This window comes from Octopus sinensis, linkage group LG16 (genome assembly GCF_006345805.1).
Source record: "Octopus sinensis linkage group LG16, ASM634580v1, whole genome shotgun sequence".
NCBI classification, from domain to species: domain Eukaryota; kingdom Metazoa; phylum Mollusca; class Cephalopoda; order Octopoda; family Octopodidae; genus Octopus; species Octopus sinensis.
Genome location: NC_043012.1, coordinates 5,894,201 through 5,919,464, shown reverse-complemented (window position 1 = coordinate 5,919,464; position 25,264 = coordinate 5,894,201). Strand labels below are relative to the sequence as shown.

The window sequence follows — 25,264 nt, the reverse complement described above, 5'->3', positions numbered from 1 at the left end:
TCCCAAAAGGCAGCGAGCTGGCAGAATTCTTAGCATGCTGGGTATAATGCTTTGTGGCATTTCATCCCTCTTATGTTGTGAGTTTAAATACTGTTGAGGTCGACTTTGCCTTTCAACCTTTCAGGGTCGATAAAATAAGTACAGCTGAGCACTGAGGTTGATATAATCGACTTAACCTTTCCTCGAAGATGTTTGCCCAAAGTGTCATGCAGTGGGATTGAACCCGCAACTATGTGGTTGGGAGACAAGCTTCTTACCACACAGCGACACACATATATGCAAAAATTATGCTTCATACATTTTATTTTGTCACAGTTTTCTCTTCCTAAAACCAACCGTTTTAGCCTGTAGAGACGTTTGACATTTATGTGCATAGACAAACATATATACACACATATATTGTTATTGTTTTCAGGTAGACTTCTGAACACTCGCATGGTTGGAAGGAATATGTTAAAGCAGATTTTCTACAGGCTGGTGCCTTTCCAATCACCAACCTTTACCTGTTTCTGAGTGAGACATGTTTTCATGAAGGATTTGAAACAATGAGTACCGCTTACAGTAGTGATGCTCATTTACAACTATCACACAATGGTAAGACAAGGGGACACTCGCACTCAAGCATACACACACACACATACAAAGATAACATCCAGCACTTTGAGAGAGTATACTCCTCCATGCCAAATCTCAGCTTGCCAGCAAATACATAAAGTATATATGTTATGCATATGTTGTTGGTGATGTTAATTACACTAGAGTTACTTCTACATCATGTTTGAATTTATTCTTACGTATCCATTGTCCAGGCACAGCTGCACGTGGTTTGCATGCCAAGTGCAGGGAAGTCGTGGACTGACAAATTGGTTCATCTCTGACCCTGTTCAAGTATGTGATACTGACAAGCCACAAAAATGGTGAAACACCGAGGTCAATCACTCCTAAATGGAATTAGGGGGGGAGTTATCTCAGGTGTTTTAACATGCGGTGCTTTGGGAAAGTATGCTCCACTGTACCAAATTGCAGCCTACCAGCAAAGACATGAAGCATCTACATTAGGTGTATGTGGTTGGTAATATATACATACAGTAATCCTTTGCCACATCACGGTTCACCTATCGTGCCTTATTATTTAAGCTTATGTTGATTCCTCCATGCTGTTGTTTTGCATTTATAATAAAATAAATATATACAAATTATAAATGAAATAAAAATATATATATATATACAGTACTGTTTCTACTTCGCAGATTTTCACCTATTGGAACATACATAACACCCACAGTAGTTGAGGAATTACTGTGTATATATATATAATATATATATATATATATATATATATATATATAATATATATATATATACATAAATACACACACACACAGAAGGGTGAGCCAAAAGCCAATATTTAACAATTCCCAAAAGGCAGCGAGCTGGCAGAATTCTTAGCATGCTGGGTATAATGCTTTGTGGCATTTCATCCCTCTTTATGTTGTGAGTTTAAATACTGTTGAGGTCGACTTTGCCTTTCAACCTTTCAGGGTCGATAAAATAAGTACAAGCTGAGCACTGAGGTTGATATAATCGACTTAACCTTTCCTCGAAGATGTTTGCCCAAAGTGTCATGCAGTGGGATTGAACCCGCAACTATGTGGTTGGGAGACAAGCTTCTTACCACACAGCGACACACATATATGCAAAAATTATGCTTCATACATTTTATTTTGTCACAGTTTTCTCTTCCTAAAACCAACCGTTTTAGCCTGTAGAGACGTTTGACATTTATGTGCATAGACAAACATATATACACACATATATTGTTATTGTTTTCAGGTAGACTTCTGAACACTCGCATGGTTGGAAGGAATATGTTAAAGCAGATTTTCTACAGGCTGGTGCCTTTCCAATCACCAACCTTTACCTGTTTCTGAGTGAGACATGTTTTCATGAAGGATTTGAAACAATGAGTACCGCTACAGTAGTGATGCTCATTACAACTATCACACAATGGTAAGACAAGGGGACACTCACACTCAAGCATACACACACACACATACAAAGATAACATCCAGCACTTTGAGAGAGTATACTCCTCCATGCCAAATCTCAGCTTGCCAGCAAATACATAAAGTATATATGTTATGCATATGTTGTGGTGATGTTAATTACACTAGAGTTACTTCTACATCATGTTTGAATTTATTCTTACGTATCCATTGTCCAGGCACAGCTGCACGTGGTTTGCATGCCAAGTGCAGGGAAGTCGTGGACTGACAAATTGGTTCATCTCTGACCCTGTTCAAGTATGTGATACTGACAAGCCACAAAAATGGTGAAACACCGAGGTCAATCACTCCTAAATGGAATTAGGGGGGGAGTTATCTCAGGTGTTTTAACATGCGGTGCTTTGGGAAAGTATGCTCCACTGTACCAAATTGCAGCCTACCAGCAAAGACATGAAGCATCTACATTAGGTGTATGTGGTTGGTAATATATACATACAGTAATCCTTTGCCACATCACGGTTCACCTATCGTGCCTTATTATTTAAGCTTATGTTGATTCCTCCATGCTGTTGTTTTGCATTTATAATAAAATAAATATATACAAATTATAAATGAAATAAAAATATATATATATATACAGTACTGTTTCTACTTCGCAGATTTTCACCTATTGGAACATACATAACACCCACAGTAGTTGAGGAATTACTGTGTATATATATATATATATATATATATAGTCTTTTCTACTCTGGGCACAAGGCCCAAAATTTGGGGGGAGGGGAGCAGTCGATTAGATCGACGCCAGTATTCAACTGGTACTTAATTTATCAACCCTGAAAGGATGAAAGGCAAAGCTGACCTTGACAGAATTTGAACTCAGAATGTAAAGACAGACAAAATACCGCTAAGCAGTTCTGCCAGCTTGCCACCTTATATATATATATATATAAGAAAACCATCCGAACGTGGCCGTAGCCAGTTCCGCATCGACCGGCCTCCGTGCTGTGGGCACGTAACAAACACCATCCGATCATGGCCGTTCGCCAGCCTCATCTGGCACCTGTGTCGGTGGCACATAAAAACACCTTCCGAAGACCCGGCAAGACTAGTCAGTCCACCTGTGCATACCTTCCTTCTTGTGACACTTGTGAAGACCTGTTGAGGCAAGTGAAAATCAAATCAAATCAAAATAGATGAACATCAATGGAATTTGTATCTTTGTGGTACCAGTGCCTGTGGCACACAAGAAATCCATTCGAACGTGGCTGTAGTCAGTACCGCATCGACTGGCCATCATGCTGTGGGCACATAACAAACACCATCCGATCGTGGCCGTTCGCCAGCCTCATCTAGCACCTGTGTCGGTGGCACATAAAAACACCATCTGAAGACCCGGCAAGACTAGTCAGGCCATATCCCATGGCCCCTACCTGGGACGTAGTCAGTCCACCTGTGCATACCTTTCTCCTTGTGATACTTGTGAAGGCCTGTTGAGGCAAGTGAAAATCAAAATGAAATCAAAACAAATCAAATCAAATCAAATCAAAACAAATCAAAATATATGAACATTAATGGAATTGTATCTTTGTGGTACCAGTGCCGGTGGCACACAAGAAAACCATCCGAACGTGGCCGTAGCCAGTACCGCACCGACTGGCCTCCGTGCTGTGGGCACGTAACAAACACCATCCGATCGTGGCCGTTCGCCAGCCTCATCTGGCACCTGTGTCGGTGGCACATAAAAACACCATCCGAAGACCCGGCAAGACTGTGGCCCCTACCTGGGACGTAGTCAGTCCACCTGTGCATACCTTCCTTCTTGTGACACTTGTGAAGACCTGTTGAGGCAAGTGAAAATCAAAACAAATCAAAATAGATGAACATCAATGGAATTTGTATCTTTGTGGTACCAGTGCCGGTGGCATGTGGCACACAAGAAAACCATCCGAACGTGGCCGTAGCCAGTACCGCATCGACTGGCCTCCGTGCTGTGGGCACGTAACAAACACCATCCGATCATTGCCGTTTGCCAGCCTCATCTGGCACCTGTGTCGGTGGCACATAAAAACACCATCCGAGCGTGGCCGTCTGCCAGCCTCGTCTGGCACCTGTGTCGGTGGCACATAAAAAACACCATCCGAGCGTGGCCGTTTGCCAGCCTCGTCTGGCACCTGTGTCGGTGGCACATAAAATCACCCACTACACTCTCGGAGTGGTTGGCGTTAGGAAGGGCATCCAGCTGTAGAAACACTGCCAGATCTGACTGGACTGGTGCAGCTTTCGGGCTCCCCAGACCCCAGTTGAACCGTCCAACCCATGCTAGCATGGAAAGCGGACGTTAAATGAAGATGATGATATATAGTTAATCCAAACATGAAAACACAACAACGCGAGGATGTGGAACAAATAAAGTATTATTGGACACTCAGGAAGGAAGGGAAGAAGGAGGGTTTAGCGTTTCGAGCGGAGCTCTTCGTCAGAAACATAGGAAAAGGAAAGATCCAGAGAAGGGAAGACAGAGGGAAAAAAATCGCCAACGGTACACACGCGGTCACATTATATATATATATATATATATATTAGATATACAATGGGTTTTTTTCAATTCCTATCTACCAGATCCACTCACAGAGCTCTGGTTGGCCAATCTTATATTCTATAGTACTCTAACTGCTGTGTATTTACCGTCATGAAGAGTAACGTCAATTGCCAATCATCATAAATTATCATTATTATCATCATTATCATTATTATTATTATTATTATTATTAAGGTGGTGAGTTTCAAAGATTGTTAGTACATCAGACAAAATGCTTAGTGGCATTTCATTCATCTTTACGTCCTGAGTTCCAATTCTGCTGAAGTCATCTTTGCCTTTCATCCTCTTGGGTTCAATAGAATAAGTACCAGTTGAATACTGGGGTCGATGTAATCAACTTCTCCCCATCCCCAAACTTGCTGGCTTTGAGCCAAAACCATAACTATTATCATTATTATTATTATTATTATTATTGCCAATAAAGAAAAGATAGTTGTTGTTGTCGTTGTTGTTATAGTTGTTTATCAAAAGGTAGTATGAAACACTTGTGTTTAAAACTCCATCTGATGTGCAGTGAAATGTGATACGTCCAGTGTTTGTTCAGTAAAGCTTTCCATTATCATTATCCCATTCTGTGAGTAAAATGTCAAACAGCTGCCAGATAACATATACCAAACTTCTAGAGATGGATAGGACAGTGTGGTGGTGGAGATGGTGGTAGCAGTGATGATGATGATGATGGGAGTAATGGCGATGATGATCATTGTGATGGAGAGAGAGAGAGAGAGAGAGAGAAAGAAAGACAGAGACAAAGGAGAATAAAAATGCCTGGAAGAAGAAAAATGGAAACAAAATGGAAGAAAAAAAAGAAGAAAAGGTGAAGCTGAATATAAAATATAATAGAAGGATACCAAAAACAACCCAACACCCCCCCAAAAAAAAGAAAAAAGAAAAACACCCACATTAACAATACAATTATAAAACAAAGAAGAAAAAAAACGATGAAATAATAACAATAGATGAAGTAGATAAAAACAAAAAAAATACAAAATTAAGAAAACCAAACGTGACTAAAGAGGGAACATAAAGAGAGAACATAAAGAGGGAACATAAAGAGGGAACATAAAGAGGGAAAAATGAAAGAAAAAAGGAAAATGAAGATAGCAGAAGACATTGTTGATATTCTTGTCTCAGTGTTGTTCTCAATTGAATGGTTTGTCTTTTAGAGCTGACAATAAACAGCTTCAGTAATTCAAAGACTTTTGAAGATGCTACCAAGGTGGGATAGCAAAACAAATTTTCTGTCTCTCTTTACCTGATGTTGTTAATATGTACCACACATCAGATATTATTCAATCTGTGTATCTATGTACACACACACACACACACACACACACACACGAATCAACAGGCATGGCTGCGTGGTACCTTGAGCAAAGTGTCTTCTACTATAGCCTCGGACTGACCGAAACCTTGTGAGTGGATTGAAAGGCAGAAACTGAAAGAAGCCCATCGTATGTGTGTGTGTGTCTTTGTGACTGTGTTCAGCCCCCACCACCGCTTGACAACCGGTGGTGGTGTGTCTATGTCTCTGTAACTTAGTGGTTCAGCAAAAGAAACTGATAGAAAAAGTAATAGGCTTCAAAAAAATATGTGCTAGGGTCGACTTTTTCAACTAAAACTCTCCAAGGCGGTGCCCCAGCATGGCCGCAGTCAAACGCCTAAAACAAGTAAAAAAAACAAAAGAAATATGTGTGCGTGTATGTGTGTGTATATATATATATATATATAAATATATATAGGGAAAGTTTACGAAAAAAACAAAAGACAAAGACAGGTGGTGTACAAAACAAACAGATGTATTAGTATAATGCCCAGGAATAGAAAAAGTCTTTTATGTTTCGAGCCTACGCTCTTCTACAGAAAGGGACACAGAAAAAACAAAGAGAGAAACAAGGAGAGAAAAAAAATGTGTGTAGTGGTTAACGATCTGTCAGGGTGCAGAAGTGGCTGTGTTTTAAGAAGCATGCTTCTCAACCACATGCTTCCAGGTTCAGTCCCACTGTGTGGCACCTTGGGCAAGTGTCTTCTCCTATAACCTCAAGCCAACCAAAATCTTGTAAGTGGATTTGGTAGAAAGAAACTGAAAGAAGCCTGTTGGTGTGTTTACATCCCTGCAACTTAGCAGTTAAGCAAAAGAGACTGATAGAATAAGTACTAGGCTTGCAAAGAAGAAGTCCTGGAGTCGATTTACTCAACAAAAAGGTAGTGCTCCAGTGTGGCTGCAGTCAAATGACTGAAACAAGTAAAAGAGTAAAACGTGTGTGTATATAATGCATCTTCTGCATTATATACACTTATATACACTTATATACACTTATATACGTATGGCAAACAAAATGCTTGGCAGTATTTCATGTCTTTACATTCTGAGTTCAAATTCCGCTGAGGTTGGCTTTGCCTGTCATACTTGCAAAGCCAATAAAACAAGTGACCATCATGTCCTGGCACTGATGCCCCTGGCTCATCTGCTCATCTGCTCATCTGCTCCCACTAAATTCCAGGCCTTGTGCTTCCATCTATGTGTGTGTGGCTATATATAGTATATACATAGTGTGTCACCTGACTGACCCTCACCATGCTGGTGGCACATAAAAAGCACCCACTACATTCTCAGAGTGGTTGGCATTAGGAAGGGCATCCAGCTGTAGAAACCTTGCCAGATCAGATTGGAACCTGGTGCAGCCTCCTGGCTTGTCAGCCCTCAGTCAAACCATCCAATCCATGCCAGCATGGAAAGTGGACATTAAACGTTGATGATGATGATGATGATATATATATATATATATATGATCCGGTTCTTGACTGAAGATTAAACGCTTCGAATGACCCATCCATTTTTTGTGTCGTCTATTTGAATGTTTTGCGTTCTTGTCCCATTTTGTATTTTTATATATATTTTTTATACATATATATATATATATATATTATATATATATATATATATATATACAGTTAAAAGTTAGAAAAGAAAAAAAAGGAAATTGAGATAATAAAGTTAATAATTGTTTATTATTAACAAATTGGTCATCTTCACTTTTTACAGCTGTTTCAATTAATACCCAATAATCAAATTACAAATTTGTACATTAAGTTTGCATTTTTATGAGATGAGAGCATAATTCAGAGGAAAAAAAAAGATGTCCACTGGAATGTTATATGTGGACCTGTCAATTCAGTCTGCTGATATGAATTGACAGGTCCACATATAACATTCCAGTGGACATCTTTTTTTTTTTCTCTGATGAAATTATGCTCTCATCTCATAAAAATGCAAACTTAATGTACAAATTTGTAATTTGATTATTGGGTATTAATTGAAACGGTTGTAAAAAGTGAAGATGACCAATTTGTTAATAATAAACAATTATTAACTTTATTATCTCAATTTCCTTTTTTTTTTATTCTAACTGGATATAAACTATATAAGTGTAGGAGTGGTTGTGGTAAGAAGCTTGCTTCCCAACCACATGGTTCCAGGTTCAGTTCCACTGCATGGCACTATGGGCAAGTGTCTTCTACAATAGCCTTGGGCTGACAAAAGCCCTGTGAGACAGAAACTGAAAGAAGCCCATCACATATATAGATGTATGTGAATGTGTATATGTATTTGTGCCTGTGTTTGTCCCCCCACCATTACTTGACAGCCAATATTGGTGTGTTTACATTCCTGTAACTTAACGGTTCGACACAAAAGGCCGATAGAATAATTACTAGGCTTACAAAGAATAAGTCCTGGGGTCAATTTGTTCGACTAAAGGCAGTGCTCCAGCATGGCTGCAGTCAAATGACTGAAACAAGTAAAAGAATTAAAGAATATATGCTTAATATATACCTATTGTTTGAAGAGGATTTCATTCTCTATCAGTACAAGGTATTGAACCAGTATTTCCATGGACACAACTATCCCTTCATGAGGTTAACACAATCTCTAATTATATATATAAACAAATGAATGTCATATACTCTTTTACTCTTTTACTTGTTTCAGTTATTTCACTGCGGCCATGCTGGAGCACCGCCTTTAATTGAGCAACTCGACCCCGGGACTTATTCTTTTGTAAGCCCAGTACTTATTCTATCGGTCTCTTTTGCCGAACCGCTAAGTTACGGGGACAAACACAGACACACAAACACACACACACACATATATATATATATACATATATACGACGAGCTTCTTTCAGTTTCCGTCTACCAAATCCTCTCACAAGGCATTGGTCGGCCCGAGGCTATAGTAGAAGACACTTGCCCAAAGTGCCACACAGTGGGACTGAACCCGGAACCATGTGGTTGGTAAACAAGCTACTTACCACACAGCCGTTCCTGTGCCTATGTGTATGATATGTATATAATATATATCACACACACATCACATTTTCGTGTGTGTGTATATGTATTTCAAATATACACACTCTCTCTCTCTCTCTTTCTCCCCCCCTCTCTCTCTCTCTCTCTCTCTCTCTTTCTCTCTCTCGCAAGCACAGAGGTTAGAGTTTCAGATTTCATGTCTTCTACAGTTAGCTCTGGAGATAATTTTTATCAGATTTATAACTCCAGCTGTTTCTTTTGTAGTAGTAGTAGTAGCAGTAGTAGCAGTAGCAGCAGTAGTAGTAGTAGTAGTGGTAGTAGTGGTAGTAGTAGTAGTAGTAGTTGTAGCAGCAGCAGCAGCAGCAGCAGCAGCAGCAGCAGCAGCAGTAGTAGTAGTAGTAGTAGTTAGTAGTAGTAGTAGTTGTAGTAGCAGCAGCAGTAGTTGCTGCAGTAGCAGTAGTAGTAGTAGTAGTAGTAGTATAGTAGTAGTAGTAGTATAGCCCAGGTCAGAAGTGACAGAGCAGACCTATGATCATAGACATTCCAGGCATGAACCACCCCTTTTTATTTTATTTTTTTTTAACCATTGTGCAGGAGACTTCCCCAAGACCACATTATCCAATGCATCCTCTCCTTCCAAGAGAGTAGAAAAGAAGTAGATTTGTGGAAGGTTTCACTTCTATTTCTAGAGGGGTGAACAACTATAAGTAGAAGCTTCCATTGTGGTTGTAGTGGTGGACAATGACGTTGATGATGATAGTCGTTGTAAAGGGTGGTGGTGGTGGTGGTAGTAGTAGTAGTAGTAGTAGTAGTAGTAGCAGCAGCAGCAGTGTTTTGACAATAACATTGATAATGAGGAACTGGTGAGATATAGTAATAATAGTTGTTATGTTGATAGCTGTAACTTGGGAACCCTGTCTGTCCTAATAATAAACAAACAAACTCATGACCAAAAGCATTCCAAATGTGACCACCCCATCTTATGTTGTCAGCCATAATGCATTCAGAATGAGAACATGCACATTTAAAAGACAGGAGGATATGTATTTCGAATCTAGGAAACAAAAGAAGAAAAAAAACTGTAACAGGATAGAAGAGAAACCCAGCAGGATGCTGTTGGTAACCCACCTCAAAGAAGAATTCATTGGCACTTAATGCAGCTACAAGAATAACTTCATAACTTTTGTTGCTCAACAGGAGAACCACAAGATTGTAGCAGAGTTTCTTTGTGGTGTCAGCTGGAATATTTGCCTTAGTCGTAGACATTAAGAATACTGTGTTAGGTGGTTTCAATCTATGCATGCCATGTATTGTCAATAAGTGACTGACTTGCATTTCTTTTGCTTCAGAAATTGAATAAAAAGGTTCGTTTGGCGTTAGGAAGGGCATCCAGCATTAGAAACACTGCCAGATCAGACTGGAGCCTGGTGCAGCCTTCTGGCTTCCCAGATCCCCGGTCGAACCGTCCAACCCATGCTAGCATGGAGAACGGACGTTAAACAATGATGATGATGATGATGATGATGTTAATGCCATTATATATAAATTGTGTATAGGTGTGGCTGTGTGGTAAAGAGTTTGCTCCCTAAGAACATGGTTCCAGGTTCAGTCCCACTGCATAACACCTTGGGCAAGTGTCTTCTACTATAGCGCCAGGCTGACCAAAGCCTTGTGAGTGGATTTGGTAGATGGAAACTGAAAGTAACCCATCCTATAAACGTATGTGTGTGTGTGGTGTGTAACCCTAACCCTAACCCCACTCTGGTCTCATTTGCCGAACCACTAAGTTTCAGGGACATTAACACACCAAGATCGGTTGTCAAGCGATGGTGGGGGGTGGGGTCAAACACAGACACAAAGACACACACACATAAATATATACATATATATGTGACAGGCTTCTTTCAGTTTCTGTCTACCAAACCTACTCACAAGGCTTCAGTTGGCCTGAGGCTATAGTAGAAGACATTTGCCCAAGGTGCCACGCAATGGGACTGAACCTGGAACCATGTGGTTGGGAAGCAAGCTTCTTATCACACAGCCATGCCTAAATAAAATGGGACTTTTTCCCTAGACACTATATATTTTTAGCAGGCTGAGCAACCAAGTAGAGGTAATATTTATCCCCACTTAAACATGGATGTTCTTTCTGTTAGAACAAACTTTATTGCAGTGGATCCTATGAGAGAAAGTGGAGGCACATGGCCTAGTGGTTAGAGCAGCGAACTCGCAGTCGAGGGATTGCGGGTTTGAATCTCAGACTGGGCAATGTGTGTGTTTATGAGCGAAACACCTAAGCTCCACACAGCTCCAGCAGAAGGTAATGGCAAACTTCTGCTGACTCTTTCGCCACAACTTTCTCTCAGTTTTTCCTCCTGCATCTTGCAGCTCACCTGCGATGGACTGGCATCCCGTCCAGGTGGGAAACCTATACGCCAAGGAAACCGGCCCTTATGAGCCAGACATGGCTCAAGAAGGAACAAACTATGAGAGAAATTCTCATAATGGCCTTTGGTGTAAAATGCACTCTAATCCACCACGGTACAACTGTTCTATCAGAACATCCAAATTCAACCCTTTTGTTACCATATTTCTATTGAGATGCTCTGTGTTTCTTTGAATTAAATTTAAATATAACAAAGAATTTAGTAAAATAACTTAGTTATCACTAAGCTGGTGTTAAGAACATAAATTGTGACTAAGGTTTGGTGGAAAATTTTAATTCAGAACTTTTGAAAACAAGACATTTGTACTACAGAGCCAGGGACAGTTTCAGGTGGGTTGGTATCAAAAGGGTTAAATGGAGATAAATATTGCCTCTTGGCATTAATTCTGCCTTTGTTGCTAAGATTATATTTTTTACCAAGTAGAGGACCTCTCATTGACTTGTTATATTGTAGATAGCTGCAGTGCTAACAGTTATCTTTGTAATCTATTGTAGCTATTACCGCCATTTTAACGTGTATAAGGAACCCTTTTTTGTCAAAAATTAGGTTAAAAAAATATGGGAGTTTCTTAAATATGGATAGTATTATAATCCCTTTATTCCAAATTTTAAGATCTCAAAATAAGGGGGTTCTTTATACATGCTAAGATATGGTATGTCTCAAGACAGATAAACTTCTGTGGTGTGTGAGACCTTCAGCAAGTTTCTTCTAGTATAGCCCTGGGTCAACCAAAGTTTATGAGTGGATTTTGTAGATGGAAACTGAAACAAACCCATTGTATTTATGTGTGGGAGGGGGAATTGCCTCCTCATCTTGATAGATGTAAATTAAGCACGGGGAAAGTTTCTCGAGAAATGGGCTGTATGAGACATGGATTGTTATCATGTAGGCTGCAGTGCTAAAAAAGAATTCAGGGTAATTTTTCATTTGGGCATGCTATTCAGAAAGCCCCACAGGTCACAGCTTGACTATGGTGGTTTTAAGTGAATGTCACCATCATTCAAGCAGTATTATTTGTTTCCAATTTTCATCTTCCATGAATACATATCCAGTTATGGGAAAAGATGGGTGGGGGGTGGGGGACATTACCTTCTTTGGAAACAAGTCAGGGTTAGTTAGTTAGTTAGTTAATTTTTTGGCTCAAAAAGCAAAAAGCAAGGTCATGTAGGGGGACATGGAGTTATGTACAGGGTGGTGTTCATGTAAAGAGTTCAGGCCACTTGAGGTCAAGAGAGACTTTGAACCGAGCGGTCGTCGGCATCTTCACCATCTCGTCTGGCAGCTTATTCCACAAATCCGCAACCCAGACGGAGAAAGCCCCTCTCCTTCGATTGAGATGAAACCGTCGCAGATAGAGCTTTTCGGAATGACCCCGCAGCTGACGCTCTGGAGCAGGAGTGAAGAACAGCTCTTTCGAGAGGTTACACTTTCCGCTTATGATGTTGGGAGCAAGAATGAGATCTTCATGGCGTCGTCGTTTTTCTAGAGAATAAAGGTCGAGCGTCTTCAGCCTTTCTTCATAAGACAAATTCTTGAGACCAAGAACCGTGCGGTTCTTGGTTGGCAACAAGAAGAACATCTGACCATTAAATTATCTATCACGGCAAATTCCCTCTCATCCATGCAAGCATGGAATGTGGACAATAAAACAGTGATGATGATTATGATGATCACATAACACACATATTCAAGTGCGTGAAGAATAGAACATATACTCAATATCACCTGTATGTGTGTGTGTATACATACACACACACATATATATATACACACACATGCACACATACATATGTATATATACACACAACACAGGTTAGTAATTAATACCTACTATGGCCATTACTGAGGCCCATGGAGACACAAACACAAGCCTATTTCTTCAAACTCTCAGTAGATGTCTGAAGAATTCAGACATGTGTACATGTTGTGTCTATGCAATTCTGCGTAATGGTTGTACTGTGGAGTCATTAACTGCTAAGCAACAACAAAGATATATATGTATGTGCGTGTGTGTGAACACACACTCACACGCACATGTATGTGTGTGTAAACAAATTAAAATTGCCTGTATATATATATATACATACACACACACACTTCTGTACATATTTATATACACACATACACACACACCTCTGTATATATATATATATATATATATATATATACACACACATACAAACACACCTCTGTGTGTGTGTGTGTGTTTAAATGTATATATATATATATATATATACACACACACACACACACCTCTGTATGTATATATATAAACTTCCAGGTTTGATTTTTGTCCTGTTTTGTTTACTTTCCCACCCCACCTACCTCATCCACTGTAAAAATAAATTTAATCTAAATCTCCATGACAACGGGCCATGACACCTTACCATAGATCTCACTATCTCACCCACCTTGCATTTCCCCACCTAAATTGCACCACCCAGATCTATTCTAAGATATGATAGTTACCAGCTGTCCTCCAAACTGCCAATACCAATGCCACCACTGCTGCTGTTACCACCACCACACTATCACCAACAACATCAACACCATCACCATGACCACCACTACCACCATCATCGTTACCGCTAAAATCAACACCACCACCACCACCACCATCACTACCATCATCATCATCACCACTGCTTATCATAACCACAATTTTAGTGCAGTTATTAATACTACTCCTACCAATACTCCAATGCTATTAATATAACAGACATCAGCATCGCCATCCTGACTGGTGGGCAGTGCCCATGACCCACATAGCACCTCTGAAATTGGTAGAGAGAGAGAGAGAGAGAGAGAGAGAGAGAGAGAGGGAGGGAGGGAGGGAGGAAGAAATGTATCATCAAACCCAACGCCTGGCCCAAAACTTTTGCATCAGAGTGGACTAAAGTGATGGTGTTAAAATCCTCAAGTGATGAACTAATTCTTTACTTACCATATTTCTATCAGTATCCTGCTTTTCATTGAATTTTGAAAACAAATTAAGAATTTAGTAAAATAACTTTGTCATAGTTAAGGTGGAGTTTGGAACATAATGTGAAATTTTGATGGAAAGCTTTAACCCTGTATATGCATTCAGAAAACATTGTAGTTGGTGATTCAGTACAGTTTTGGGGGTAAAACAAAGATGTGTAACCTGAAAGCTTGAGTGACTTCTTGGGAAGAACACATTTACAAACAATGCATGAGTGAGAAAAATCATGAAACTCTCCACACAGCTTATGAATTCTCTAAGTTAATATATAAACAGCCTGGCTCCAAAAATAATCCTGGAGTTTTGCATAAAACATGAACAGGTTAGGGCTCCGTAACTATCATTGGACATTGGCAATGGAGAACATTGCTACAACAAATAAGAAAAATAATAGTGCCACTGGACTGGCTCCTGTGCAGGTGGCACATAAAAAGCACCATTTGAGTGTGGCCATTGCCAGTACCACGTGACTGGCACTCATGCTGGTGGCACGTAAAAGCACCCACTACACTCTCGGAGTGGTTGACGTTAGGAAGGGCATCCAGCTGTAGAAACTTTGCCAGATCAGATTGGAGCCTGGTGCAGCCATCTGGTTTGCCAGACCTCAATCAAATCGTCCAACCCATGCCAGCATGGAAAGTGGACGTTAAACGATGATGATGATGATGATTGATATTTTGTCGTGTCTTGGGAGGGTCGTTACACCAACAATGACACATGATAAGTTTCAATGAATTCAGGTCAAGAATCTTGTAATCCAAATGCAAAGACAAGTTGACATTGATTATGGAAATTAAGAATCAAAAACAGCAACGGAAAAATTCTTAGTGAAATGCAAAAAGTCAATGTTACCAAGATACAAAAACAAGATTTGTTTTGTGACTTACTTTTCCTTGAACTGTGGGTGAAGACATCACACTCCGTGGTAAATACATATTGTTCCCAGGGGAGAGTGCACAGTCAAACTCTCGTTTCCTAAGATTTACTTTACGGTCAGTATTGTTCCCCTTATCGTATGTGTGCATGTAGATGTTCTCCCTACTAGACATGCTACGTAGGTTAGAGATGTAAGCATTTTCGCCGAGATTGTCGAGGGACTGCGACAGGCAACTAGAAGGCGTGCCGCGGCCCGAACGCAGAGTCGCCGACGTGATGGTGGTCGGGGTAGGTGAAGAGTTCCAGTTCACCTCATCCTCCACGGCCGATGTGCTCTGCGTTCTAATTTTGTCGACTGAGTAAGGATCCTCGTTGTAAGACAGTAGCAGGCCACTGCGCTTGTGGCGCAACGTGTTCGGTGAGTATGTTGTCCCTTGCAGGGTACTGCTGGAAAGACTTGGGAATTTTGACGCTGAAGACACTTGGCTACTTGTCATTGACTCCGTGAAGACGTCATCACAGGAGCCAGCCTCACCCATGAACATACCCGAGTCATCGTAGGCACCATTGTCGTAGCAGCCGGGAGACTCGTCATGCGGAAGACTAGTGGCTGAAGTTGACGAGTAGTGCGACTGTCCCTTGACACTATACTGTGAGACTGATTCTGGCATCGAGGATTGTCTTTCAGGGGGAACAGGTGGTGGAGCAGCTCGCCGTCGCCGCCGTCGAATGGTAAAGGTTACTTTCCCACATTGCACAGCCATAGCCAGAACTTGCCTGAAAATAGAAAAATAATAATAATAATAATAACAACAACAACAACAACAACAGTAATAGTAACTAATAATAATATAATAATAATAATAATAATAATAACAACAACCATCCCTGTTGTTGTAGGTGCCCTGGGAATAATCAAGAAAGGTGCTGACAGACTTTTTTGACCAGATCCCTGAGAAACCAACAATCTATAAAACTCAAAACATTGTATTGACATCAGCTGTCCATTTTCGCAGGAAGTTTCTCTCCGTCTAATATATATGCGCCTTAGGTCTCTGGTTGAAATCCAGTCAGAAGATGAAATAAAATGCAATTCAATGGGAAAATAATAATAATAATAATAATAATAATAATCTTTTCTACTATAGGCAAAAGGCCTGAAATTTGGTGGAGGGGGATAGTCAATTACATCCATCCCAGTACTCAACTGGTACTTAATTTATCGACCCTGAAAGGATGAAAGGCGAAGTTGACTTTGGCGGAATTTGAACTCAGAAAGTAGTGGCAGATGAAATACTGCTAAGCATTTCGTCCAGTGTGCTAACGATTCTGCCAGTTCACCACCTTAATAATAATAATAATAATAATAATAATAATAATAATAATAATAATATATGAGTGGTTGCTGTAGACCATCCTGGAATGGACACAAGTGGAGGTTGACCAACTTGATCGCACTACCTGAAAGATAATGACAATGCATGGTGCCGTCCACCCTAAGGCAAATGTACACAGACTCTACATGAAGAGAGGTAAAAGTAGAGGTGGGCTGATTAGCATATGAGAGTGCATTAACAGTGAAAGAAGAAACATGGTAGAATATTTGGTAAACAGCAAAGAAGACCTGCTACAGTATGCTGCTAGTGTAGAAGGAGTATAATAATAGTAATAATAATAACAATAATAATAATCCTTTCTACCATAGGCACAAGGTCTGAAATTTTGAGGAGGGGAGGGCGGTTACATCAACCTCAGTGCATAACTGGTACTTATTTCATTGACCCCGGATGGATGAAAAGCAAAGCTGACCTCAGCGTAATTTGAACTCAGAACGATTCTGCCAGCCCGCAGCCTTCTTAATAATAATAATAATAATTTTTTTATTGATTTTATTATTTAAAAAATTGATTCTATTTGTATAACAGTATTCATCCTGATCACCACAATCACCAAGAGGTGTGAAGAAATAAGGGAGCTGATTTCAATAGGAACTGAAATAAGGTTACCAAGAATGGGAACAGTTTTTTTTTAAAGTTACAGGCAAAAGGGATAATGGGAGGTGGTTTAACATCCTATGTGAATGATTTAGTGGAAAGCAGCTGTTTCTCACGTTTTTTGTGGGGAGGTGGGGGACTGGGGATGGGGGGAACTTCCCTGACATTCTGGCAATAAATAACTAAGAATAATAGGAAACAAAAAGACAAAAAAATTCTTGACTCTTAGAGTAAAAGACATAGCTGATGCAAGTGGGACATAGTGGGAGAGAGATGAGAGCTGATGGGATGCCCCCCCCCCCGGGGGAAGGGAGGGCAAACTGATACAAATGGGAAAGATGGGGGAAAGAAAATTTATTTTTATTTTTTAGAAATTTACCAAAATACGCTCTAAACTTTTAAAGATAAATGTAGAGTGAAAAAAATTAGGACAGCCATCAAAAACAACGAGTTTCCAGATAAAAGGACTGAAAGTATCTCACTCCTCCAGCGTGACCTGTTGCCCTGTTTAGAGTAATTACGAACGGTTAACGAAGGTCTATAACAGTTTCTTTTCTTTTTTAAACTCTTCCAAATGTTAAATATTTCAGAATGTTAAAAACATGTTGGGAACAGGACATAAGTTTTAACCCTTTGACATTTAAACTGGACATATCTGGCCTAAATATTCTGTCTTATGTCCAAACTGACCAGATCTGAGCTCTCACACTTATCATACATTGTCATTCTAAAAATAAACAATCACATCATTGAAATCTCGAAGCTATGAGATAATACCTGATTAATTCAACATATTGTGAACACAGAAGCAGAACATTTAACAGAGTAATCTGAATGCTAAATGGTTAAAGCATTTCCAAAATACTGAAGACTGTGCTCCAGTAATGGTGCAGGAATCAGTGGAGCGTTTGTCCGAGGTGATGCTTTTATAAGGGTAGCACTTTTGGGTCTACTGCTTATGCTTGTATAAGCTTGGTGGGGTCTGATAGAGGGGCAGGAAACTGAAGAGGTGTTCTAGGCAACACATACTCTAGCTATGCCGCCTTTCTTCAGCATCAACTTGACCCCGATGAGCCAATAATGAGGCCATCTTCATTTTGCAGAGGTATGTAGGACGTGATCCAACGGGCCCTGGCCTTTCCTTTCCCCAGAACAGCAGAGTGCAATTCAAAAGAGATTTGGTTCCAGTTTCTAGCAGGTGATGCAACCACATAGTTTCTCACTTTCACTGCGATTGTTTCCAAGGGTGCATAAGCAGAGAGAGAGAGAGAGAGAGAGAGAGAGAGGCAGCAATCCAGAAAGAAGAGCTGTGATGTAGGAGGGAGAGAAGGAATTCAGTCAGTGTACATGAAAAGACAATTGAAATTAACTGGAGCATGGTTAAACAGAATTGATTCACCAAACTACCATTATAATAGGTGCCAGATCTGTAAACTCTCAGAATAGACAAAAATGGTGGAGAATGGGGGGTGGGGGGTGGAGCGTAGCAAGGAATTGATAGGTGGGGCGGGAGGGAAGAGTAAATGGCAAAACATTTGGATGCAGTTGCTAAGCAACATAATCTTAAAAAGTTATTTTAATGTTTATTTTTATTATTGTTGTTTCTTCTGTTGCCGAGATTTGTTTAAAGCAGGTTTTTATGCATATGTACGGATTGCAGGATGGAGGTGAACAATATCGTATGTGCTTGTTGTGTTGTTGCTGTTTTTTACTTTGTGTGTGTGTGTGTGTGTGTGTGTATATATATATATATATATACACATATATATATATAGGTGCAAGCATGGCAGAATGGTAAGAAGCTTGCTTCCCAACCATATGGTTCCAGGCTCATTCCTGCTGCATGACACCTTGGTCTTATATCATAGCCTCAGGCTCGACCAAAGCTTTGTGAGTAAGTTTGGTAGACGGAAACTGAAAGAAGCCCATGTTTTGTATATGTGTGTGTGTGTGTGTGCCTTTGTCCCCCATCGACATTTGACAACTGGTTCTGGTGTATTCGTGTCTCCGTAACTTAGCAGTTTGGTAAAAAAAAAAAAAAGACCAATAAAATAAGCACCAGGCTTAAAATTAAGTCACGGAGTCAATTATTCAACAAAAAAATTCTTCAAGGTGGCACTCCAGCATGACCATGAAAGAAATACATCTTGTTGCTATTATGCAAAAGTGTTGTAAGTCCAAAACGTTGCTTTTTCATTGGTGTCAAGAAAGGCATCCAGCTATAGAAATACTGCCAGATCAGATTGGAGCCTGGTGCAGCTGCTGGCTCTCCAGACCTCAGTCAAACTGTCCAACCCATGCCAGCATGGAAAATGGATATTAAACGTTGATGATGCTGATTCCATAGCAAAACTGTTGTATTACGCATTGACAATTTTTGATGTCTGGGCATCTGAAGCAGCTGGAGATAAGATAGTTTGACCAAATGAACTGGCTATTGCAAGCAAAAATGAATATTGATAAAAATCGCATTTGACCAAATTTGGACATACGGCAGTTTAACATAATAGCAACAATATATACTCTTTTACGCTTTTATTTGTCCCAATCATTTGACTGCAGCCATGCTGGGGCACCACCTTTAGTTGAACAAATCGACCCCAGGACTTATTCTTTGTAAGCCTAGTACTTATTCTATTGGTTTCTTTTGCCAAACTGCTAAGTTACGGGGATGTAAACACACCAGTAAAAATACAAAATGGGACAAGAACGCAAAACATCCAGACAGTTAGGTGATATACGAAAGAGACAACAAAACATCCAGATAGACGATATAAAGAAAACAAGGACAGGTCTTTCGGAGTTTTATATATAATATATATATAATAAAAGCACTCTGTCTAGCTCACAACACAGCTGGTCTCACCAGGGAAGAGATTAATGTCGTGTTGGCCACCAGAAAATCTATCATAAAACTTGATAACAAGCTGTGGGTCTGTAAAGATACACCCAATGGTTTTGATGTCATGATAGGAAGTTCTGATTCAGCACAAATACCTGATTTGGTCGGTATATATATACTTTATGAAATGACAGACCAGTTCCCAAGTATCAATGGAGGTCTGTATCGTGATCCTTCAAAATGTTTCTAACCAAAAAGTACAAAAGGTTAAGAATGGTTTAGTTAAGTTTTTCCGTAGAATGAGTTTAGGCATTGTTTTTGATGATGATGTAACAAAAGCCAACTTTTTAGATATTACACTTAACTTACACAATAATTCGTACTTCCCATACCACAAACCATCAAATCTTAAGTATATTAGCCAATTCAGTAATCATCCTAGGGCAATCACAAAGAACTTAGTTATATTTCATTTAGATTGTCTAAGTTATCTGTTAATGTTGACATTTTCAACAACAAGGCTGAATTTTATAACTCTGCCTTATTTAAAGCAGGCTATACAGAAAAAGTTACCTACATTAATTCTATTCAATCTTATTCTACCTTTAGTAATGGAGACATGAAATCTAGTTGTAACGATATGAACGATTTCAATTTTAATTTATACACCAACACCTTTTTTCATTCTAAAGGTAAATCAATGTCTTTTAAAGATAGTTACACTAAACATAAGGCAATTAATAACAAAACTATTTGGTTGATTATTCCTTATGGGAGGCAAATTAAATCTAATCTTCCTTTCCAGTTTCGGGAAGCCATTATTAGGAATTTTCCAAAGAATTCTAGGTATTACTTGATTATCAACTCACACACAGTTAGGATTGGTTTTTCCAACACAAAATATCTCTCACAAATTATCTCCTCACATAATATTAGTCTGTTAAATAAGAATCCAATTACTAATACTAACATTAATTTAGCTAATACTAACCATCCCCCTAGAAACATTAATAACAAGGATATTGTCTCTGAAGTCAATTCCAACAGAATTAAGTCTATGTCTAGTAATTCTAAGATTAAAAACTCCTTATAACAGTGTAAAATTACTTCAGGTACCAATGTCTTCTTATATAGGTAGTTTTCAGTTAGCTAAAAGAATTTCTACTCATTACTCTACATTTAGGGATAGTAATAAATGCAACGGTACAGGGCTTAGTAAATTAATTTGGTATCTAAAAGACCATAATAAACAATTCAATTTTGATTGGTTGATTCTCTCCATTTCATTCTCATGTGATAAAGGCAAAGAATTCTGTCAACTCTGTGAACTATTTTCTATTCTACTTTCCAAGAATCCCCTTGTAAACACAGCTATAGAGAGTTGGCAGAAACATACCTTTTGTTTATATATGTGATATCTACCATTCTATATAATTTGAACATTGATTTTCTTCTTACAATTCACTTCCACCAGATATATCTTTTTCCAAGCCTTTAAGTTTTTATCTAATTCACATATCGCTCTACATTTCTCATTCATTAGTTTTCTGTTTATTTCTTTCCTTTACCCCTTCTCTTTCTATAGGCTACTTTTGACGTTATATCTTCTAACGTTTTTTTTAAAAAAACCTAAAAAACGTTCCGTTCATCATTATACACATCCATCACATTCTGTTAAAATGTTTTATTGATGAGTTTGGTTTATTTCTTTCTTTCCCTGATGAGAAGATTACATTGTTTTACACCATTTTATTCCTTTGGAATAATACCAATGTTGTCTTCGAAACATATGTCAGAAGTAAAAGAATTTGAATAACACCTGCATTTAACTCCATTTATTTATTTATATATATTATACAAAATATTTCACATCAACCCAGAGTTTCTACGTTTACAAACAGGGTGTTACGTCCTTAGTACCTGTGTGATTTTTTTGCTGCTCTGGTAACTGTTTATTTATTTTTTCCGTGTTAATTGTAAACAAGGGGAAAATACACACATCCATTTATGTATATGTATGTATGTACATATGTGCATATATATATAGGCGCGGGCATGGCTGTGTGGTTAGGGAGCTTGCTTCCTAGCTACATGGTTTCGGGTTCAGTCCCACTGCGTGGCACTTTGGGTAGGTGTCTTCTACTATAGCCCTGAGTCGACCGAAGCTTTGTGATTGAATTCGGTAGGTGGAAGTTACTGCCGTGTGTGTGTATAGCTGCTCAGTGCCTCTCCGAAAAAGAGAGAGGGATATATATATAATTATAGCTTTTATCTTTTACTTGTTTCAGTTATTAGACTGCAGTCCATGCTGGGGCACTACCTTGAGGAATTTTAGTCAAATGAATCAACTCCAGTACTTCTTTTTTTTAAGCTTGGTATTTATTCTATGAATCTCTTTTGCCAAACTGCTTAGTTATGGGGACATAAAGACACCAACACCAGTTGTCAAACAGTGGTGGGGAACAAACACAGACACAAAGACAGGCACATAGATACACATACACAGATATCTATATCTATATATATATATCATCATCATCATCATATATATATACTTTTTTACTTGTTTCAGTCATTTGACCACGGCTATGCTGGAGCACCGCCTTTAATCAAGCAACTCAACCCCGGGACTTATTCTTTTGTAAGCCCAGTACTTATTATTTCGGTCTCTTTTGCCGAACCGCTAAGTAACGGGGACATAAACACACCAACATCGGTTGTCAAGCAATGCTAGGGGGACAAACACAGACGCACAAACACACACATGCATATATATACATATATACGATGGGCTTCTTTCAGTTTCCGTCTACCAAATCCACTCACAAGGCTTTGGTCGGCCCGAGGCTATAGTAGAAGACACTTGTCCAAGGTGCCATGCAGTGGGACTGAACCCAGAACCATGTGGTTGGTAAGCAAGCTACTTACCACACAGCCACTCCTGCGGACGGGCTTCTTTCAGTTTCTCTCAACCAAATCCACTCACAAGGCTTCGGTTGGCCCGAGTCTGAACCCAGAAGCATGTGGTTGGGAAGCAAGCTTCTTACCACACAGCCACACCTGTGCCTATATATATATATATATAATTAATAGCAACAGAATAGACAAATTCCTGAATAGACATTAATATTCTATATATCGTTGATGGGAGATTCATCTGTATACAGATAGTGAGAGAGAGAGAGAGAGAGAGAGAGAGAGAGAGAGGTAAATGTAGCTTTATGGTCAAGAGGTTCACTTCCCAACCAGATGGCATCTTCGGAACAAGTGTTTTCTCATGTAGCCTCAGCTTAACCAATACTCTGTGAGTGGTGTTTGACAGAGACCATCTACAAGAAGCTCACCACATGTGTGCATTTGTGTCTGTGTTTGTGTGTGCACACGTCCTTGTTTCTGCATGTCCATGAATTGATACTGCATGGCCAGCAGTGACCGGTATTGCAATGCGTAAATATGCAGTTTAGCAGTTTTAGTGAGCAAAGATATAAAGTACCAAATAAAGTATCAAAGTACCTTACTTGAAAAATAAAGAGTTGGTACCAAGAAGGACATTTGGCTGTAGTATATTGCCTCAAGAAATCTCATCCAACCTATGCCAGCATAGAAAAAAGCTTTTAATCTTCTTCCCTCTCTCCCCCACTTTCTTTTATATAGTCTTTTAATCTTTCTCCTTCTCACCCTCTCTCTCTCATATAATCTTTTGATCTTTCTTCCTCTCTTTCAGCCTTATAGTCTTTTCCTCCACCCTCATATGGTGGTGGTGGTGATGATATGTATGCTTAATTGTAGTGTGTGTGTGTGTGTGTGTAAATAGTAGATGAATGTCCATCTACTGATGACCTGGTTAAATATTCAAGCCTTAAATAATAAACTTTTCTATTCTAGGCACAAGGCTCGAAATTTTGGGGGAGAGAGCCAGCCAATTAGATCGACCCAAGTATGCAACTGGTACTTAATTTATCGACCCCTTAAAAGGATAAAAGGCAAAGTCAACCCCGGCAGAATTTGAACTCAGAACGTAAAACCAGACGAAATACTGCTAAGTTGTTTGCCCGGCATGCTAACGTTTCTGCTAGCTCACCGCCTCAATAATAATAATAATAATAATAATAATAATAATAATAATAATAATAATAATAATAATAATAATAATAATAATAATAATAATAATAATAATAATAATAACCCAAACCTATAACATTGTTGCCCTTAGATATAAGATTAATGCTTAACTCTGCCTAAGTCTACCCTGGCTGACAATTGTTACAAATGCAATGGTAGTTGTTGTTGTAGTTATTTGGTGGTAGTTGAGATTTTAGTTATGATTGCATGTTGAGAATGTTACTGTTGTAGTTATATAAAACAAGCACTGAAGTTAGATGGCAGCCATGTTGGTGATTGTTAGTGGTGGGGTGGAGGTGCTGTTGGGGCCCTGTGTGCTGTTGCTGAGAACAACTTTGGAGCCAAAGAAGGAATTCCAGGAGTGTTTCAATCTTTCTGAGTGATTCCTTTGATATCAGAGCAGCTGGTAGGAACGGTGACACACAAGATAGGGAAGAAAGAAAGGATCAAAGAAAAGCTTTCCCAGAAAATACTGAATTTGAAAGAAATAAGGGGTTTTTTATTGTTTTTTTTGTTTTGTTTTGTGTTGTTTTTGTATGTTTCTCTGTTGTTTAAGTATGTGGGGCAAAGGGAAAACAGGGAACAGAGAAAGGAGCAATGGGAAAGATTTTGTTAGGGGTTGTTTAGTAGTAAGTGATGGGGTTGGGGAAAGTGATGGGGAGAGTGGGTGGGGCAGAAAGGGTAAGTAATTGTTGCATGTAAGAATCAAAAAGTGTTCCAGCATTTATGGCTAGAATTATGTCCTGGTTCTTTCAATGATGATGAATGCGGCTGTAAGATGGAGTGAGAGAGAGAGAGAGAAAGACTAAAAGCTAATGAGAGAGAGAGAGAGAGAGAGTTAAACAGAAAAAGAGGGCAGAGAGGTAGGGAGGTGAGAATTTGAGTGAGAAAGATCAAAGAAGAAATATGAAAGGGTAAGATGAGAAGGAATGTGAGAGATATTATGAAGGAAGGCTGTAGTTACCATTATATTTCTCTTATAGCAGCCTTGACTACAATGCCTCTTCATTAACCAGCATACCACCCCCATTACATCTACTACAACATAGGCACCATCTTGCTACACAACACACACTATTAC

The 25,264-nt window shown here is 39.2% G+C and overlaps 1 protein-coding gene across 2 annotated transcripts in view; it reads right to left on the bottom strand.

Moving 5' to 3' along the window:
* The window catches only part of LOC115220412 (tyrosine-protein phosphatase non-receptor type 13), a 278,782-nt gene that overhangs the window by 83,224 nt on the left and 170,294 nt on the right, over positions 1–25,264 (bottom strand). The window contains exons 2-3 of one of the 2 annotated variants that reach the window (XM_036509865.1): positions 15,237–16,002; positions 14,311–14,328 (exon numbers count right to left, since the gene is read on the bottom strand). In XM_036509865.1, the coding sequence (XP_036365758.1) occupies positions 14,311–14,328; positions 15,237–16,002 (784 nt within the window). The remainder of the gene's footprint in view (positions 1–14,310; positions 14,329–15,236; positions 16,003–25,264) is intronic. The other variant, XM_029790532.2, reaches the window with a different exon arrangement.